At 44.2% G+C, this 17,233-nt stretch overlaps 1 protein-coding gene across 2 annotated transcripts in view; it reads left to right on the forward strand.

Annotated features, from left to right (window-relative positions):
* Positions 1 to 8,815, forward strand: part of LOC110535697 (mitogen-activated protein kinase 4) — a 30,438-nt gene extending 21,623 nt beyond the window's left edge. For both annotated transcript variants that reach the window (XM_021620878.2, XM_021620877.2), the window contains exons 4-7: positions 349 to 493; positions 1,433 to 1,600; positions 1,826 to 2,039; positions 5,620 to 8,815. In XM_021620878.2, coding sequence (XP_021476553.2) covers positions 349 to 493; positions 1,433 to 1,600; positions 1,826 to 2,039; positions 5,620 to 6,541 — 1,449 coding nt within the window. In that variant the 3' untranslated portion in view covers positions 6,542 to 8,815. The remainder of the gene's footprint in view (positions 1 to 348; positions 494 to 1,432; positions 1,601 to 1,825; positions 2,040 to 5,619) is intronic.
* The last annotated feature ends 8,418 nt before the right edge of the window (positions 8,816 to 17,233 follow it).

The raw sequence follows: 17,233 nt of genomic DNA on the forward strand, positions 1-17,233 counted from the left end.
CTAACGAGATGAAGCCGGTGTGTCATTAGGCAGAATAGTGAAAGAGGACCACTTCCAAAGGAGGAAGGTGCAGGAATACATTTTCACAAACGCTTTTTCTCTGACATTCTGTTCCACCATACTTAGATATATTTCTCAACATTGTAACTGACATGAAGAAGAATACTGTCTTCTATAAGCCTACCTGTAAAGTGTGAGCGTAAAGAATTTGGGGGCAGCTGTAAAAATGCCCTCAAAATATCTTAGCGAAAGAGCCATTAAAAATGTACAAAGTTAGAGAACCTTCTACATATTAATTTACTTGTTATGCTTACCCTGTGTGTGCTGTTGTCTGTGTGTATTGGCCAGGGCTACCTGTCAGAGGGCTTGGTGACTAAATGGTATCGGTCTCCACGCCTGTTGCTCTCTCCCAACAACTACACCAAGGCCATTGATATGTGGTCAGCTGGCTGCATCCTCGCAGAGATGCTAACAGGACGCATGCTCTTTGCAGGTAAGAGGTCTATTGAGGTGGAGAGGTGTGGGTATGAATATGATATGAGAGATATGGATTTAATGATTCAGATAAACTGGGTTGTGCCCATTTTGTTTTTATGCTTTTGGGCAGTACAGTCTATTTGTCTGTCCAGGATCTTTTTGATGTAGTGAAGAGAGTATACTTTGTTTACCGGGATGCATAATACAGAAATGTCCATTTGCCTGTCTGTTCTCTATCTGACCTGCTTAACAGTGTCAATAAGTGTAATTATTAGAAGCAAAATGATATGGGGTGTCTTCCAAATGGCACCCTACTTCCTATGTAGTGCACACATTATTTTACCAGGGCCCATAGGGCTTTGGTTAAAAGTAGTGCACTATAGGAAATAGGGTGCCAGTTGGGACAGAGCTGAGCTTTTATGTTGTCTCGCAGTGACAGTGTCATTATAACTCCCACTGTTGTTACGATTACACTGGCTGAAGTAAAAAAAACAAAAAACAGATCATTTGGAGACTTGAACAGAAACAAAACAGAAAGAAATGCTTTTTGTGCTCACATTATATAAGCATTTTTAAGACAGTTTCTTTAGGATTTTGGTGTCATTGTTTAATATCACATACAGATACTTTTATCCAGACCTAATTTATTCAGTATGTGGTCCATGACCTTGTCATTAGTCATGAGGGCGCAGCTTTTCTTTTCCCAGTAGCCTGCTCCAACCATCTTAATAGCAGTCTTTAAAAATACTTCTAAGTTAACCTCAAAATTTCAACACTAGCCTTTAACAATTTCTTAGCTTCTACCACAGAAATACTTTTGGACAGTTAAACAAGGCACCTCATTTTTTCTTCATGAAAATTGTCTTTTCTAGTTTTGGAATCATGATTTGATTGATATGCTTCTTTACTCCTGGTACTCTGTCTTCCTGGCTGGTTCCTCCTGGCTGCTCTGCAGGAGCCCATGAACTGGAACAGATGCAGCTGATCCTGGACACGGTGCCTGTGTTGAGGGAAGAGGACCGCCTGGACCTTCTGCAGGTCATGCCCACTTATGTCAGCCATGGCTGGAAGGTCAAGAGGTCATTTAGGGAGCTGATCCCTGAGGTGGAGGTGGAGGCGGATGGTGAGCGGGATGGAGGGTGGAGAATTAGATGGAGCCTTTGTTCTCTCTTAAACAATAACTGTTTTATGCTAAAAATCATGAACACACGTGTCTAATTAACTTGTTGCCTACTATTCCCAGAGAAAAAATATTTATTCCTGATTCGATATGGCATTACTTGCAGCCACGTATGCACATCATTTGAAACCATTTTCTATTCTCCGTTCACGTCTCTTTCTCCACTAGCCATTGATTTTCTGGAGCGTATCTTGACCTTTAACCCCATGGACCGGCTGACGGCAGAAGCGGCCCTGTCCCATCCCTTCCTGCAGCAGTACTCATTTCCTCAGGACGAGCCCATGTCGCCCCAGCCCTTCCGCATAGAGGACGAGCTGGATGATAGCCTAATCACGGAGCCTGGCCACAGTCACAGCCAGGCCTTTAGCTCTCATTGGGACAGGTGTGTGTCTAGCCTGGTCCCAGATCTGTTTGTGCTGTCATGTCAACTAGCGACAAGGAGTTGACATGATAGCACAAACAGATCTGGGACCAGGCTAGTGTGTGTCAGCCATAGAGATTCATCTAAACTCAGCAAAAAAAGAAACATCCCTTTTTCAGGACCCTGTCTTTCAAAGATAATTCATAAAAATCCAAATAACTTCACAGATCTTCATTGTAAAGGGTTTAAACACTGTTTCCCATGCTTGTTCAATGAACCATAAACAATTAATGAACATGCACCAGTGGAACGGTTGTTAAGACACTAACAGCTTACAGACGGTAGGCAATTAAGGTCACAGTTATGAAACCTTAGGACACTAAAAGAGGCCTTTCTACTGACTCTGAAAAACACCAAAAGAAAGATGCCCAGGGTCCCCACTCATCTGCGTGAACGTGCCTTAGGCATTCTGCAAGGAGGCATGAGGACTGCAGATGTGGCCAGGGCAATAAATTGCAATGTTCGTACTGTGAGACACCTAAGACAGCGCTACAGGGAGACAGGACCATCAGCTGATCGTCCTGGCAGTGACAGACCACGTGTAACAACACCTGCACAGGATCGGTACATCCGAACATCACACCTGCGGGACAGGTACAGGATGGCAACAAAAACTGCCAGAGTTACACCAGGAACGCAGCAATCAGTGCTTAGACTGTCCGCAATAGGCTGCGAGAAGCTGGACTGAGGGCTAGTAGGCCTGTTGTAAGGCAGGTCCTCACAGAGATCACTGGCAACAACGTCGCCTATAGGCACAAACCCACCGTTGCTGGACCAGACAGGACTGGCAAAAAGTGCTCTTCACTGACGAGTCACGGTTTTGTCTCACCAGGGGTGATAGTCAGATTTGCGTTTATCGTCGAAGGAATGAGCGTTACACCGAGGCCTGAGCGTCACACCGAGGCCTATTCTGGAGCGGGATCGATTTGGAGGTGGAGGGTCCGTCATGGTCTGGAGCGATGTGTCACAGCATCATTGGCTTGTTGTCATTGCAGGCAATCTAAATGCTGTGCATTACAGGGAAGACATCCTCCTCCCTCATGTGGTACCCTTCCTGCAGGCTCATCCTGACATGACACTCCAGCATGACAATGCCACCTGCTTGTTTTGTGCGTGATTTCCTGCAAGACAGGAATGTCAGCCATGGCCAGCGAAGTGCCCGGATCTCAATCCCATTTAGCACGTCTGGGACCTGTTGGATCGGGCTAGGGCCAGGGCTAGGGCCATTCCCCCCAGAAATGTCCTGGAATTGCAGGTGCCTTGAAGGAAGAGTGGGGTAACATCTCACAGCAAAAACTGGCAAATCTGGTGCAGTCCATGAGGAGGAGATGCACTGCAGTACTTAATGCAGCTGGTGGCCACACCAGATACTGACTGTTACTTTTGACTTTAGATTTTTTATTATTTTTACTCCATTTTCTCCCCAATTTTGTGGTATCCAATTGTTTTTTAGTAGCTACTATCTCAACTCATCGCTACAACTCCCATACGGGCTCGGGAGAGACGAAGGTTGAAAGTCATGCATCCTCCGATACACAACCCAACCAAGCCGCACTGCTTCTTAACACAGCGAGCATCCAACCCGGAAGCCAGCCGTACCAATGTGTCGGAGGAATCACTGTGCACCTGGCAACCTTGGTTAGCGCGCACTGTGCCCGGCCCGCCACAGGAGTCGCTGGTGAGCGATGAGACAAGGACATCCCTACCGGCCAAGCCCTCCCTAACCTGGACGATGCTAGGCCAATTGTGCGTCGCCCCACGGACCTCACGTCGCGGCCGGTTACGACAGAGCCTGGGCGCGAGTCTCTGATGGCACAGCTGGCGCTGCAGTACAGCGCCCTTAACCACTGCGCCACCCGGGAGGCCCTGTTACTTTTGATTTTGACCTCGCCTTTGTTCAGGGACACATTATTCAATTTCTGTTAGTGACAAGTCTGTGGTGTCAGCTAAAGTTCACACAGAGACACATAGCAGCAAACAGACTTAGTGAAAAATAACACAGCAAAGCAACAGAAAGAGATTATGAAAGGAACTGTGAAATGCTGTGCACAATAAATACACCAAAGAAAAGTAGAAATAAAGTTGAGTAAGATGAAGCCGAATAAAATGTTGCATGGATGTTATATATAGAAGCTAATTCATTCTACTCTTAATCAAATCTCCTGGCAGACACTTCACCTGCATGCCGCTGTTGCCCTCTTAAAAGCCAAGTCGTTTATTCTGTCATAGTACATTAAACAAAAATAGAAACGCAACCTGCAACAATTTCACTGATTTTACTGAGTTACAGTTCATGTAAGGAAATCAGTCAATTTAAATAAATTAATTAGGCCCTAATCTATGGATTTCACATGACTGTGAATACAGATATGCATCTGTTGGATACATTAAAAAGAAAAAATCTGATCCACGCCCCTGTCAGTATCTGGTGTGACCACCATTGCCTCTTGCAGTGCGACACATCTCCTTTGCATAGAGTTGATCAGGCTGTTGATTTTGGCCTGTGGAATGTCCCACTCCTCTTCAAGTTGCTGGATATTAGCGGGAACTGCAACACGCTGTCGTCCACGTTGATCCGAAGCATCCCAAACATGCTCAATGGGTGAAATGAAAGGTCTGCCATCTGCCCAGTACAGTTGAATCTGGGATTCAGCCGTGAAGAGCACACTTGTCCAACATGCCAATGGCCATCGAAGGTGCGCATTTGCTGACAGAAGGCGGTTACGACGCAGAACTGCAGCCAGGTCAACACCCTGGTGAGGACGACAAGCATGCAGATGAGTTTCCCTGAGACGGTTTCTGGCCATTTGTGCAGAAAGTCTTCAGTTGTGCAAACCCACAGTTTCATCAGCTGTCCGGGTGGCTGGTCTCAGACAAGAAACCAGGTGTGGAGGTCCTGGGCTGGCGTGGTTACATGTGGTCTGTGGTTGAGTCCAGTTGGACGCACTGCCAAATTCTCTAAAACGATGGAGGCGGCTCATGAAAGAGAAATTAAAATTTGATTATCTTGCAACAGCTCTGGTAGACATTCCTGCAGTCAGCATGCCAATTGCACGTCTGTGGCATTGTGTTGTGTGACAAAACTGCACATTTTAGAGTGGCCTTTTATTGTCCCCAGGACAAGGTGCACCTTTGTAAAGATCATGCTGTTTAATCCGCTTCTTGAAATGCCACACCTGTCAAGTGGATGGATTATCTTGGCAAAGGAGAAATGCTCACTAAAAGAGATGTAAACAAAATTGTGCACAAAATTAGAGAAATAAGCTTTTTGTGCATATGGAACATTTCTGGGATATTTTATTTCAGCTCATGAAACATGGGACCAGCACTTTACATGTTTTATATTTTTGTTCAATATAAGATGTAGTGTCTACCAGGTGGTTTCAGTTTCGTACTCATTTATCTTTCATTGTTTGTGTGTGTGTGCACGCGCACGGGTATGTAGACAAATTAGGAGCAAATGTAACGGGTATAAAGACAACAAATATTTACATGGCAACTTAGATGTTTCATTGACAAGCACTTTGTTTCCACTGTGCAGGTATGAGACCAGCCTGTCATCAGATTTGTGCTGGCAGCAGCAGGGTGGGTGTCAGTGCTTGCCTGGGGTCTCGGAGGTGGTTGACCCAGAGGAGGAGGAGGTCCTGAGGGATCCCAAGGCAGGCTCTAAACCCTTGTTGGAGGAGGCCCAGGTGGACCCTCGCAAGTATTCCCACAGCAGCTCTGCCGAGCGCTTCCTGGACCACTCCCACTCCTCTCTGGAGCGTGCTTGTGGGGGCGGGGCCTATACTGAGCTGGACTGTGACCGTTCCTGTGACTACAAAGTGGGCTCTCCTTCCTATCTCGATAAGATTGCGTGGAGGGAAGACAAACCGCAGCACTACTCCGAGCCCAAACTGATCCTGGACCTGTCTCACTGGAAGAGGAACAGACAGCTGCCGGTGCCTGAGCCTAGAGGGGCCAGTTTGGAGGAGCTGCCTGTCGAGGAGCCGTCTGGGGACCTGTTCCAGGAGATATCTCGGTGGGTGGAGAGCACTCAGTCTCTCCTCCACTCTCCCAGCCTGCCCCAGGAACCCCTGCCCTACTCCAGTTCACCCCCGCTGCCCCTCTCTCCCACTTCCCTCCCCGCTCCCCTCTTCCACTGCTGTTCGCCGGCCATACGGCCCTCAGCTGGACTGGACGAGGGCGACACACTCAGCCCACCTGCCTCATCCCGCTCCCCTCCCTCTCTGTTGCCCTCTTCTCCTCCGATTCCTTCGCCAATCCATGACCGCCTCCAGATGCCTCCCTCCAGGGGGCAAGGGGGCCCGTTTGACCTGGATGTGTTCATCACAGCCCTGAAGCGGTGTGGTCAGAGTGAGGACCTCGGTGGAAACCCAGACGGGGCCAAACAGGCCAACATCAATGGCGTATCCAGGCTTCCGGAGCGCAGACCGCCCCCACGTCAGACTCCCAACTCCTGAAAGGAGCTGGGGTCCAAGGCTAACGCAGAGAGCACTGGTAGACTGAATAGTGAACGCATGTAGAAGGGGGGAAAAAGGAAGTTGCACATGATTTAATGGGTACAGTTCTTTTTTTCTTTACCCATAAATCATTGGGGTGTGCGACTTTCTTTCATAAGTAAGCGTTGCCTTGACACTAACCCTGCTCACTTAAACTAGCCATGCTGATCCTTTGTTCAGAGCTGCTTTTACTGTATGTTACAAGAATAAGAGGAGAGTGAGGTGTGGATCAAGTTCCATTTGGTACTGTATGAACATCGTAAGCTTCTGGTGGTTTTGCTACTGCATACAGTATGTCAGCGTGGTCACTGCTGTAAATGAATGTACGTTGTACAGTATCTAACCGAAAGGCCGAAAGGCCTATCTTGCATCAAAGCAAGCACTGACTCATTACAAGAATGCCTGCAAAATGATCAACATTTGGTTGGAGAGAGGAACTCCCGGGTATTCCATAGCAGAATAGGTTGAAGAGAAAGCAAATCAGCTATTTTTGTTGAAATTACTCTTAAACATAACCCTTTTGGTTGTTAAGATATCTTCCGAATGCGAGTAGCTATACAGTAGGTCTCCCTGCAGCAAATGGCTATTTAGAATTATACGAGTATCTTCCATTTAGTGGGAAGTATTTCCTATAAAGAAAAGGGGTCTGAATGTATTTATAGATCCACGTCTTAGCATAAGAACAGATATCTCTGGTCCAGGGAGTTGTGTTCCTCCAATAAGGAAAGTGTTAGTGGAGGAACACTCATTAATGACCTGGACCGGAGCTGAAGAACAGATAAAGGGAGACGGCCCCTGGGGATCCTAGAATGATGTCGATACATTTGAACAATTTTACTGCTAACAATTGTACACATTGAACTACTGATTCTTACAGCATCTTCCAGATGCCTGTAATTGTTTGTTGACAGTTTTACGGTGCAGTTTTTGTGGATTTTTGTGTGTTGTTATTTATCTGAGAAGGGAGTGCTCTCACAGTACCACAGTAAGATATCTGTCTAGCTTTTGCACACCCATGTTCTCATGGCAGGGAGATATAAACAGAACAGTGACAACACTGTAGTCAGCCTGTAGCTGATTATCATCACCAAGCTGACATCAGAAAGCCTTCGGAATAGTCATGCACAGGGAGCAACAGCTAAAAGGTCACACACTCATCAAGCACTCTAAACTCCATGGCAGGGTCCCAAACTACACCCTATTATTCCCTTTTGACCAAAGCCCTTTGGGGATTAAAGGATCAGTATGGTGAAAAATGGGAATTGCCTTTGTTTTATATATATTTCTGCAATATGAGGTTGGAATAATACTGTGTAATTGTGAACATTATGATGATGCCCTTTTAGGGTAAGAGCAGTTTGAAAAGACCACCTGAAAGAGTTCCAACCCTCTCTGCCAACAACAGCTAGTTTCTAGTTTTCCCCTCCCCACTACCAGACAGTCTAGCACAATTATTGCTAAGAAGCTACCTTTGTTTGTTTTCAATTAAAAATGGTCAAAAAATAAATCACAGTAAGGACCTTAATTGTTACCCATAAATAATTTGATATTGAGGTAAACATGGCTGCATAGGACCTTTTTAAGGTTCCGTTTGGGACATAGCCCTCGTCTCCTGCTTTTTACTATTGTTCCTACTAGTCAATGACGGCGAACGTTCCAAAATGTCACAATGATATTATACTCTTGAGTCATGAGCAATTAATCTCATTGCACAATATCACCTGGCATTCTAAAGGGGGCACAATAAGCGAGCATAGTCAAGTCTGGAAATTGCAGGGTGCAAACTGTTTTCAGAGCAGTGCATTGTCATTTTAACATACAAAAAAAGCACATTGGACAGACACTGCCATGGACCAGGTTCTTAAAGGCCAACTAGGCTTCATGTGCAGTGTCAGATGCTATCTGGGCAAGTCCATGTTATTTTATTGGTAAAATAGGAGTCCGCAATAATATCAGAAATATCTTATTAGATCCGATGTGCTTGTTGAGACGGAATTATGTTCCTTTTAGTCTGGGAGTCGGGTTATGAATGTGCCTCAGAATAGGCCTACAGGCTTTTGCACACCCAAATAGGCCTAGGCTTCCAGCTCTCTGAATGTAAATAGTTTTGCATGGCTTGATTCTTGATGAAAACTATCAAATGATTTTAACTATATAAAGTGTGGATCATCTTTATTTGAGGATGTCCTGGTGGTAGAATCTGCAGCTTTCACAGCTGAAATCAATTTACACGTTACTCTGACAATCAATCCACACATATTTCTAGTCATCTCTCCTCCAGGCTTTTTCTTTTTTGGACTTTATATGGCGATTGCCATTTTGCAGTTCCTCTTTTGCTGATCAACTAAAAATAAAAGTTTACTAAACATTTTGTGTAGGGTGTTTTTTTAATTCCCGTTTCCTTTGACTGCTGATATCAACATAAATCCTCTGTTATGTGCTCCGGCACACCTGGGGATGCAAATATTGGACTGTGACTCAAAGTCAAACATCAACTCTGACTGTGTCCATAAATTACAGTTTCGCAGTATTTCATCAGCTCTGAACTGAAGGTTCCCCTACTTGACTTCCCCTCTCCCCCAATCATAGTGGGTGAAATGCAAAACTGACCCAAGGCCCTCATCTAGGGGTAACGTTATACACGACACGCAGGTTGAAATATGAAAACAAACTCTGAACCAACTATATTTATTTGGGGACAGGTCGAAAAGCATTAAACATTTATGGCAATTTAGCTAGCTAGCTTGCAGTTGCTAGCTAATTTGTCCTATTTAGCTAGCTTGCTGTTAACGTTTATATCCCAGGACAAATTAGCTGAGTTATTTTACCTGAAATTGCACAAGGTCCTCTACTCTGACAATCAATCCACACATATTTCTAGTCATCTCTCCTCCAGGCTTTTTCTTTTTTGGACTTTATATGGCGATTGGCATATAACTTTCATAGTTAACACGACGACCGACCGAACTCAGTTCATCTTTCAATCACCCACGTGGATATTGTCATATATACATATATTCATACACATAGCTCATATGTTATACAGCGCCAAATTAATCCGCCTGACTCAAGTCATTGCACGCACCCCTGTCCGAACAGGAAGCACCCTACCCCCAGCCATAAACTGCCAGTTTCAGTTCCTCTTATCTCACGACTCCTGGACACACACACACTCTACCCCCCTCTACTGGTCGGGGGCCAAGAGCAGAGGACTCTGCTGTGCACCATTGGGGCTCCTGCTCTGGCTGGAGCAGGCCCGCCTCCAACTCTTCGGGACCAGTCAGAAGACCACCACGACAAGACTCCACCTACATTATTCAATGTATAAAAACTACTGGAACCTCTGTATAGGTCCCTTTTTCACCTAACTCCCTACTGAGTTATGCGAATAGGTCCGTGCACGGTAAAACGGCAGGACAAGATATCGTTGACCTTAATAAACTGCCTTTTGTTACAACTGAAATCCACTCTGTCCAGCGTCCGTGATTTGGTCTCAACTCTCCAGTATTTGAACACTAACAGTATAACCAATGAGGAGATGTCACGTGGGTATCTGCTTCTATAAACCAATGAGGAGATGGGAGGGGCAGGACTTGCACTGCGTTCAGCGTCACAAATAGAACCGACTTCTATTTTAGTGCTTGGCAACGCAGACGCTCGTTGGCGCGCGCGAGCAGTGTGGGTGCAATAATTGAATAACATGTATGTTTAAATGTATTTTGCAACGCTCACGCACGCAATGCGAGCGGTGTAGTCAGCATGTAAGGGAGGACACAGAGAGGGAATGAACACTCCAAGGCTCATGACTCTCTCATACACAAACATCCTCCTCAAGTAACACCTATCTGATACAAAACAAGTGCTTTCCTGACTAGGGTTGGATTTATTCCATAACGCAGAAGATCAGTGTTGTGGCGTGATTGAAATTTAAAAGCAATGTTTCTGTGCTTTACCACATTCACGGTAAATGCTGCAAAGGCTATGTTGGCTCAATCTAAAATTACCTTTACATTTCAACCACTCTACAACGCTGATCTTAGGCTTTACTGATTGAATCTGAACTTCAGCATTACGGATTTAACCGAGCCCTGAGATCCCTGCTCCAGTTTCACATGTACTTCAATGGCTCCTGAATTTTCAATTTTCTCTCTAGGCAGAAGAGAGTTTAGTCAACAGTTCCCTCCCTCCAGTGGTGGACAGAGCACATTGTTTTTGTCACAGGCCAGGTGCACTCTTGGCAGTTTCAGCGATACACACAATTAATAGCCTTAATCTCAATTAAACTTGATATGGAAAGATATGAAACATTTGATGGGGTTTGGAAAGAAAACACTTCATCTTCCCATATTTAGGCCTAACCTACCTAAACCCTGTTCACTTGTGAAATAGGGTGCGGTTGCCCAGGACCATGGCTATGAGAGTCAGCCACCTCCCATTGTATTTATGTCATATCCATATTAGTCTTAACAAGCTCTTTTGGCAGAAAACTAAGCTTTCACAAACTAAATCTACAGAAAAAGCATGCAAAGGCTTTATCTGAAAAACACAAGCATAATTACAACCCTGGTTCATTTATGCAACAGCTATATCAAAACTTGAATACTTTATTGAAATACATTATCATACAGATTTGATTCCAATTACAAAGTTAAAAGTGCATACAGTGCCTTGCAAAAGTATTCATCCCCCTTGGTGTTTTTCCTATTTTGTTGCATTATAACCTGTAATTTAAATATATTTTTATTTGGATTTCATGTAATGGACATACACAAAATAGTCCAAATTGGTGAGGTGAAAAAAAAGAAGAAAAAAAACTACAATTACAATTAAAAACGGAAAAGTGGTGCGTGCATAAATATTCACCCCCTTTACTATGAAGCCCCTAAATAAGATTTGCTGCAACCAATTACCTTCAGAAGTCACATAATTAGTTAAATAAAGTCCACATGTGTGCAATCTAAGTGTCACATGATCTGTCACATGATCTCAGTATATATACACCTGTTCTGAAAAGCCACAGAGTCTGGAACACCACTAAGCAAGGGGTACCACCAAGAAACGGCACCATGAAGACCAAGGAGCTGTGGAGAAGTACAGATCAGGATTGTGTTATAAAACGGTGCACCATTAAATCCATTATTAAAAAATTGAAAGAATATGGCACCACAACAAACCTGCCAAGAGTGGGCTGCCCACCAAAACTCACGGACCAGGCAAGGAGGGTATTAATCAGAGGCAACAAAGAGACCAAAGATAACACTGAAGGAGCTGCAAAGCTCCACAGTGGAGATTGAAGTATCTGTCCATAGGACCACTTTAAGCTGTACACTCCAAAGAGATGGGCTTTATGGAAGAGTGGCCAGAAAAAAAGCCATTGCTTAAAGAAAAAAATAAGCAAATACGTTTGGTGTTCACCAAAAGGCATGTGGAAGACTCCCCAAACATATGGAAGAAGGTCAAATGATACTAAAATAGAGTTTTCCATTATGGCCAAAAAGCTACATGTCTGGTGCAAATCCAACACCTCCCATCACCCCAAGAACCTCATCCCCACAGTGAAGCATGGTGGTGGCAGCATCATGCTGTGGGGATGTTTTTCATTGTCAGGGACTGGGAAACTGGTCAGAATTGAAGGAATGATGGCGCTAAATATAGGAAAATTCTTGGGGGAAACCTGTTTCTGTCTTCCAGAGATTTGAGACTGGGACGGAGTTTCACCTTCCAGCAGGACAATGACCCTAAGCATACTGCTAAAGCAACACCTGAGTGGTTTAAGGGGAAACATTTAAATGTCTTATTGGCCTATTCAAAGCCCAGACCTCAATCCAATTGATAATATGTGGTATGACTTAAAGATTGCTGTACACCAGCGGAACCCAAGCATTTCGCTACACTCGCATTAACATCTGCTAACCATGTGTATGTGACAAATAAAATTTGATTTGATTTGACCCATCCATCTTGAAGGAGCTGGAGCAGTTTTGCATTGAAGATTGGGCAAAAATCAGTGGCTAGATGTGCCAAGTTTATGGAGACATACCCCGAGAGACTTGCATCTGTAATTGCTACAAAAGGTGGCTCTACAAAGTATTGAATCTGGGGGGGTGAATAGTTATGCACCCTCAAGTTCTGTCTTATTTCTTGTTTGTTTCACAAAAAAAAGTATATTTCATCTTCAAAGTTCTAAATGCCATGTTGTGTTAATCTTGAGGGTGCTAAATGCCATGTTGTGTTAATCTTGAGGGTGCTAAATGCCATGTTGTGTTAATCTTGAGGGTGCTAAAGGATACAACCCCCCCCCAAAAAAAAAAAATCTAATTTAATTCCAGGTTGTAAGGCAACCAAATAGGAAAAATGCCAAGGGGGTGAATACTTTCGCTAGCCACTGTACCTTTACAGTTGGTAAGCCATACTATTTTCTGGCCTACACAACTATCATATGGCATCAATGCAGTCTCCGACAGCATTGACCGCCTCTCCCAAACTGCATAAAACACGTCACTGAAACACAAATCACTGTCTTACATGGCTGTTGTTTACACGAGTAAGGGTTAAAACATTCACAGATAATGACACAGAAGTTAGCTTACCAAAAGTTTGACAGAGTTTGAGCAACACAGCCAACAGCAATGACAGGGATGTGCACCGTTCCATGTCTTCCAGGGAGGAGCCAAAACTCTCGCATTAAAGGTTCTGCTCAAGTATTTACGACATTGCTCATCTTGATTTCACGATGGCGTAGCAGTTCAGACGTCTTTGTCTTCGTCTTGTCGTGTCCCGTGTATATCATTTTTGTTCCCCTTCGTATATATTCTTTCATATTTTTAACCTCAGTTTCAACATTCTCTCCTGCAACCCACCTCACCCAATGTGGTATGGATCTGCTATTTTCTATACTTTAGAACCGGAACCCCCAACAGAAGCTAGCCAGCTAACTAGCTAATAGTCAGTTAGCGATCATCAGCTAACCATAGCTCGGTCAAGTCCTGCCAGTCTGCACAGCGCGATTCAACCAAGAGCATACCAGATTGCTTCTTCTCCACATCTCCGGTTTCCTACCGCAAACTCTGATCCTTTTCACTTGGATCCTCGCAGCTAGCTAGCTGCTATCCGAGTGGCTACCCCCTGGCTAATGTCTCTGTCCGAAGCAAGCACCAGTGAGCCTGGAAGTAGCCTTGTGCTAGGCCCATCTCCCAGCTAGCTGAAGAGGTCCATCAGCCACTCTTTGGGCTACAATACATATTTTGCCAATTCGCCTGGACCCCTTTTACTGCCGACATGGAGCCCCGCCAATTACGTTTGTCTACCAACGTAACCCGCCCAAGGGGTTTCAACAGGCTCCTCCATTGCGACGTCCCCTGAAGGCCCATCCGCTAGCCTGCTAGCCGCGGCCCGCTAGCTGTCTAGAGCATATCGGACTGTTAGCTGAAGAAGACCATCAGCCAATTTCTTGGGCTACAATAACTATTTTGCCAATTGGCCTGTGTAACAGTACTCTTCTTGCGTTGTGTACAATCAATCATCGACACGAGCTCCAACTTGTAGCACCAGCCATGGAGATTTATTCTGATAGAAACAGCACAAAATTGCACGTCATGCAATGCACGGCTCACCATCCAACTCTGCACTCACGCACGCTGGTTTGGTGCTTGTTCACTGGCACGATTCTAACTGAAACATCCTCCCTCGTAAGCAAGCTACGCAAACCAGCCAATAAGATGCCATGTTGAGTAGGTGAAGGCAAGACAAAACCCATTGGCTTAACAAAGTGGCAAGGGGAATCACCAATATTAATCAGGACCCTTTTGGCAGGGCCTACACGGAGCCCTGCCAATCCAACACTACTGGTCTGCCGACATAACCTTCAGAGGGGGCTACAACAGACTCTTCCGTCGCGACATCCCCCTAAGGCCCTTCTGCTAGCACCGGCCCGCGAGCTATCTGATTCGCTTTGTCTCCAGCTCGCCTACCCTCCCACTGGTCCCCATAATCACTTGGCTACGCATGCCTCTCCCTAATGTCAATATGTCTTGTCCATTGCTGTTTGTGATTGTCTTATTTCACTGTAGACTCCAGCCCTGCTCAATATGCCTTAGCTAGGCCTTTTGTTTCACCTCCCACATATGAGGTGACCTCACCTGGTCTAAATGATGTCTCTAGAGACAAAACCTCTTATCATTACTAAATGCCTAGGTTGTATTCCTCCACTGTATTCACATCCTACCATACCCTTGTCTGTACATTATGCCTTGAATCTATTCTTCTGCGCCCAGAAACCTGTTCCTTTTACTCTCTGTTCCGAACGCACTAGACGACCAGTTCTTATAGCCTTTAGCTGTACCCTTATCCTACTCCTCCTCTGTTCCTCTGGTGATGTAGAGGTTAATCCTGGCCCTGCAGTGCCAACTCCACACCCAATACATTGGCCATGCTGTCAATCCAGCATAATCTCTGCTGCGTTCAAGATAACTGGGAACTCGGGCTGGGAAAATAGGTTTCGAACATGAGGTTCGAACGTTTTTTTTAGTTCCCAGTTGTCTTGAAAGCACCAGAAATCCAGAAAATGTCAGACTGATGTCAAAGGTTAATACCAAAGTTTGCCCTCAATAAGAACTGCCGCGCCACATTCAAGTGAGCACAGCACAACTGAGTCTAGGAATATGTCTTGTATACGGCTGCATAAATGATGTAATATGCCAGGGAGATATGTATACAGTAGCTAATTACTACTAAGTGTATGTTGTGTAGTAAGCTGTTAGTAGTCCATGTGTCTCACTCTAAGAAATATAGCCTGTTTTGGTGAAACGTCGTCGAATATTGCAAGAGCAATATTTCATTGTCTGCTTATTTCCCCTCGTTACTTATCCTACATTTCTGACTTGGTGCACAGGGAGAATACTGTAAGAACAGCCCATGTTCTGAATTCGTTCTCTGTACATTTATAAAGTGCTGAACAAATAGTGAACTACTCACTCATTGTCTTAATTGAAATTATGGCTTGCCTCTTATCCGCTCATTGTTCCCTTATGCCGTAGTTTGTACATCTCAATTGTTATATAGGTCTACCTCATTAGTATCTTAGTCATCATTGTAGGCAATGTTGAAATTATTTCTGTCACACCCTGATGTTTCACCTGTCTTTATTCTTGTCTCCACCCCCCCACCAGATGTCTCCCATCATTATCCCCTGTGTATTATTATTATTATACCTGAGTTTTGTTGCCAGTTTGTCTTGTCCCGTCAACTCCTACCAGCGTGTTCCCTGTGCTCTAGTTTTTCTTCGTCTTCCCAGTTCTGACCTTACTGCTTGTCCTGATCCCGCCTGCGATCCTGTACCTGCCTGACTCCAATTTGGATTATGACCCTTATACCCTTAGCCTCTTATTTTTTATTAACCCATCCCCCTCTTCGGAGGACAAATATACATTTATAATTTTTTTTTGTACAGCTTTTGTTACATATACATACATTTTGCATACATGGTACTTTTTATATAAAGCAGTCGTAACAATAATACATTACCAAACAAACTCTTCAATCCCAAACCTCAGCCACTCTCAGCCCATCCCACCTATCACCATAGACCACCCTCGTTTAGTTTCCATGTGCCATATAATTTTCAATTGTGATGTTTTACATTATTTATATTTCTAATCATATAGTATCCACAGAATGTGAGCTTAAGATGAAAACCTTCCCTATGAGTATCATTTGATTGACTATGGTTTTCGCAACTCACCCAACACTGCTATTTGTAAGGTTAATTTTAAATGCATGTTGTGATTATTATTTTTTTAACCATTCCTAAACCTGTGACCAGAAACAAGCTACATAGGGGCAATACCAGAATATATGGTCTATTGATTCCGTCTCTTCGCAGTAAAATCTACAGAGCTGAGATTGATGTATGCCCCATATACAGTTGAAGTCAGAAGTTTACATACACTTAGGTTGAAGTCATTAGAGTCGGAGTCGTTTTTCAACCACTCCACAAATGTCTTGTCGACAAACTATAGTTTTGGCAAGTCGGTTAGGACATCTACTTTGTGCATGACACAAGTAATTGGTCCAACAATTGTTTACAGACAGATTATTTCACTGTATCACAATTCCAGTGGGTCAGAAGTTTACATACACTAAGTTTACTGTGCCTTTAAACAGCTTGGAAAATTGCAGAAAATGTCATGGCTTTAGAAGCTTCTGATAGGCTAATTGACATCATTTGAGTCAATTGGAGGTATACCTGTGGATGAATTTCAAGCCTTACCTTCAAACTCAGTGCCTCTTTGCTTGACTTCATGGGAAAATCAAAAGAAATCAGCCAAGACCTCAGGAAAAAAAATGTTGACCTCCACAAGTCTGGTTCATCCTTGGGAGCAATTTCCAAACTCCTGAAGTATTCACGTTCATCTGTACAAACAATAGTACGCAAGTATAAACAGCATGCGAAAACTGCAAATCAATCCCAGAACAACAGCAAAGGACCTTGTGAAGATGCTGGAGGAAACGGGTACAAATGTATCTATATCCACAGTAAAACGAGTCCTATATCGACATAACCTGAAACGCCGCTCAGCAAGGAAGAAGCCACGGCTCCAAAACAGCCACAAATAGCCAGACTACGGTTTGCAACTGCACATGGGGACAAAGATC

This window comes from Oncorhynchus mykiss, chromosome 11, assembly GCF_013265735.2.
Source record: "Oncorhynchus mykiss isolate Arlee chromosome 11, USDA_OmykA_1.1, whole genome shotgun sequence".
In the NCBI taxonomy this organism is placed as follows: domain Eukaryota; kingdom Metazoa; phylum Chordata; class Actinopteri; order Salmoniformes; family Salmonidae; genus Oncorhynchus; species Oncorhynchus mykiss.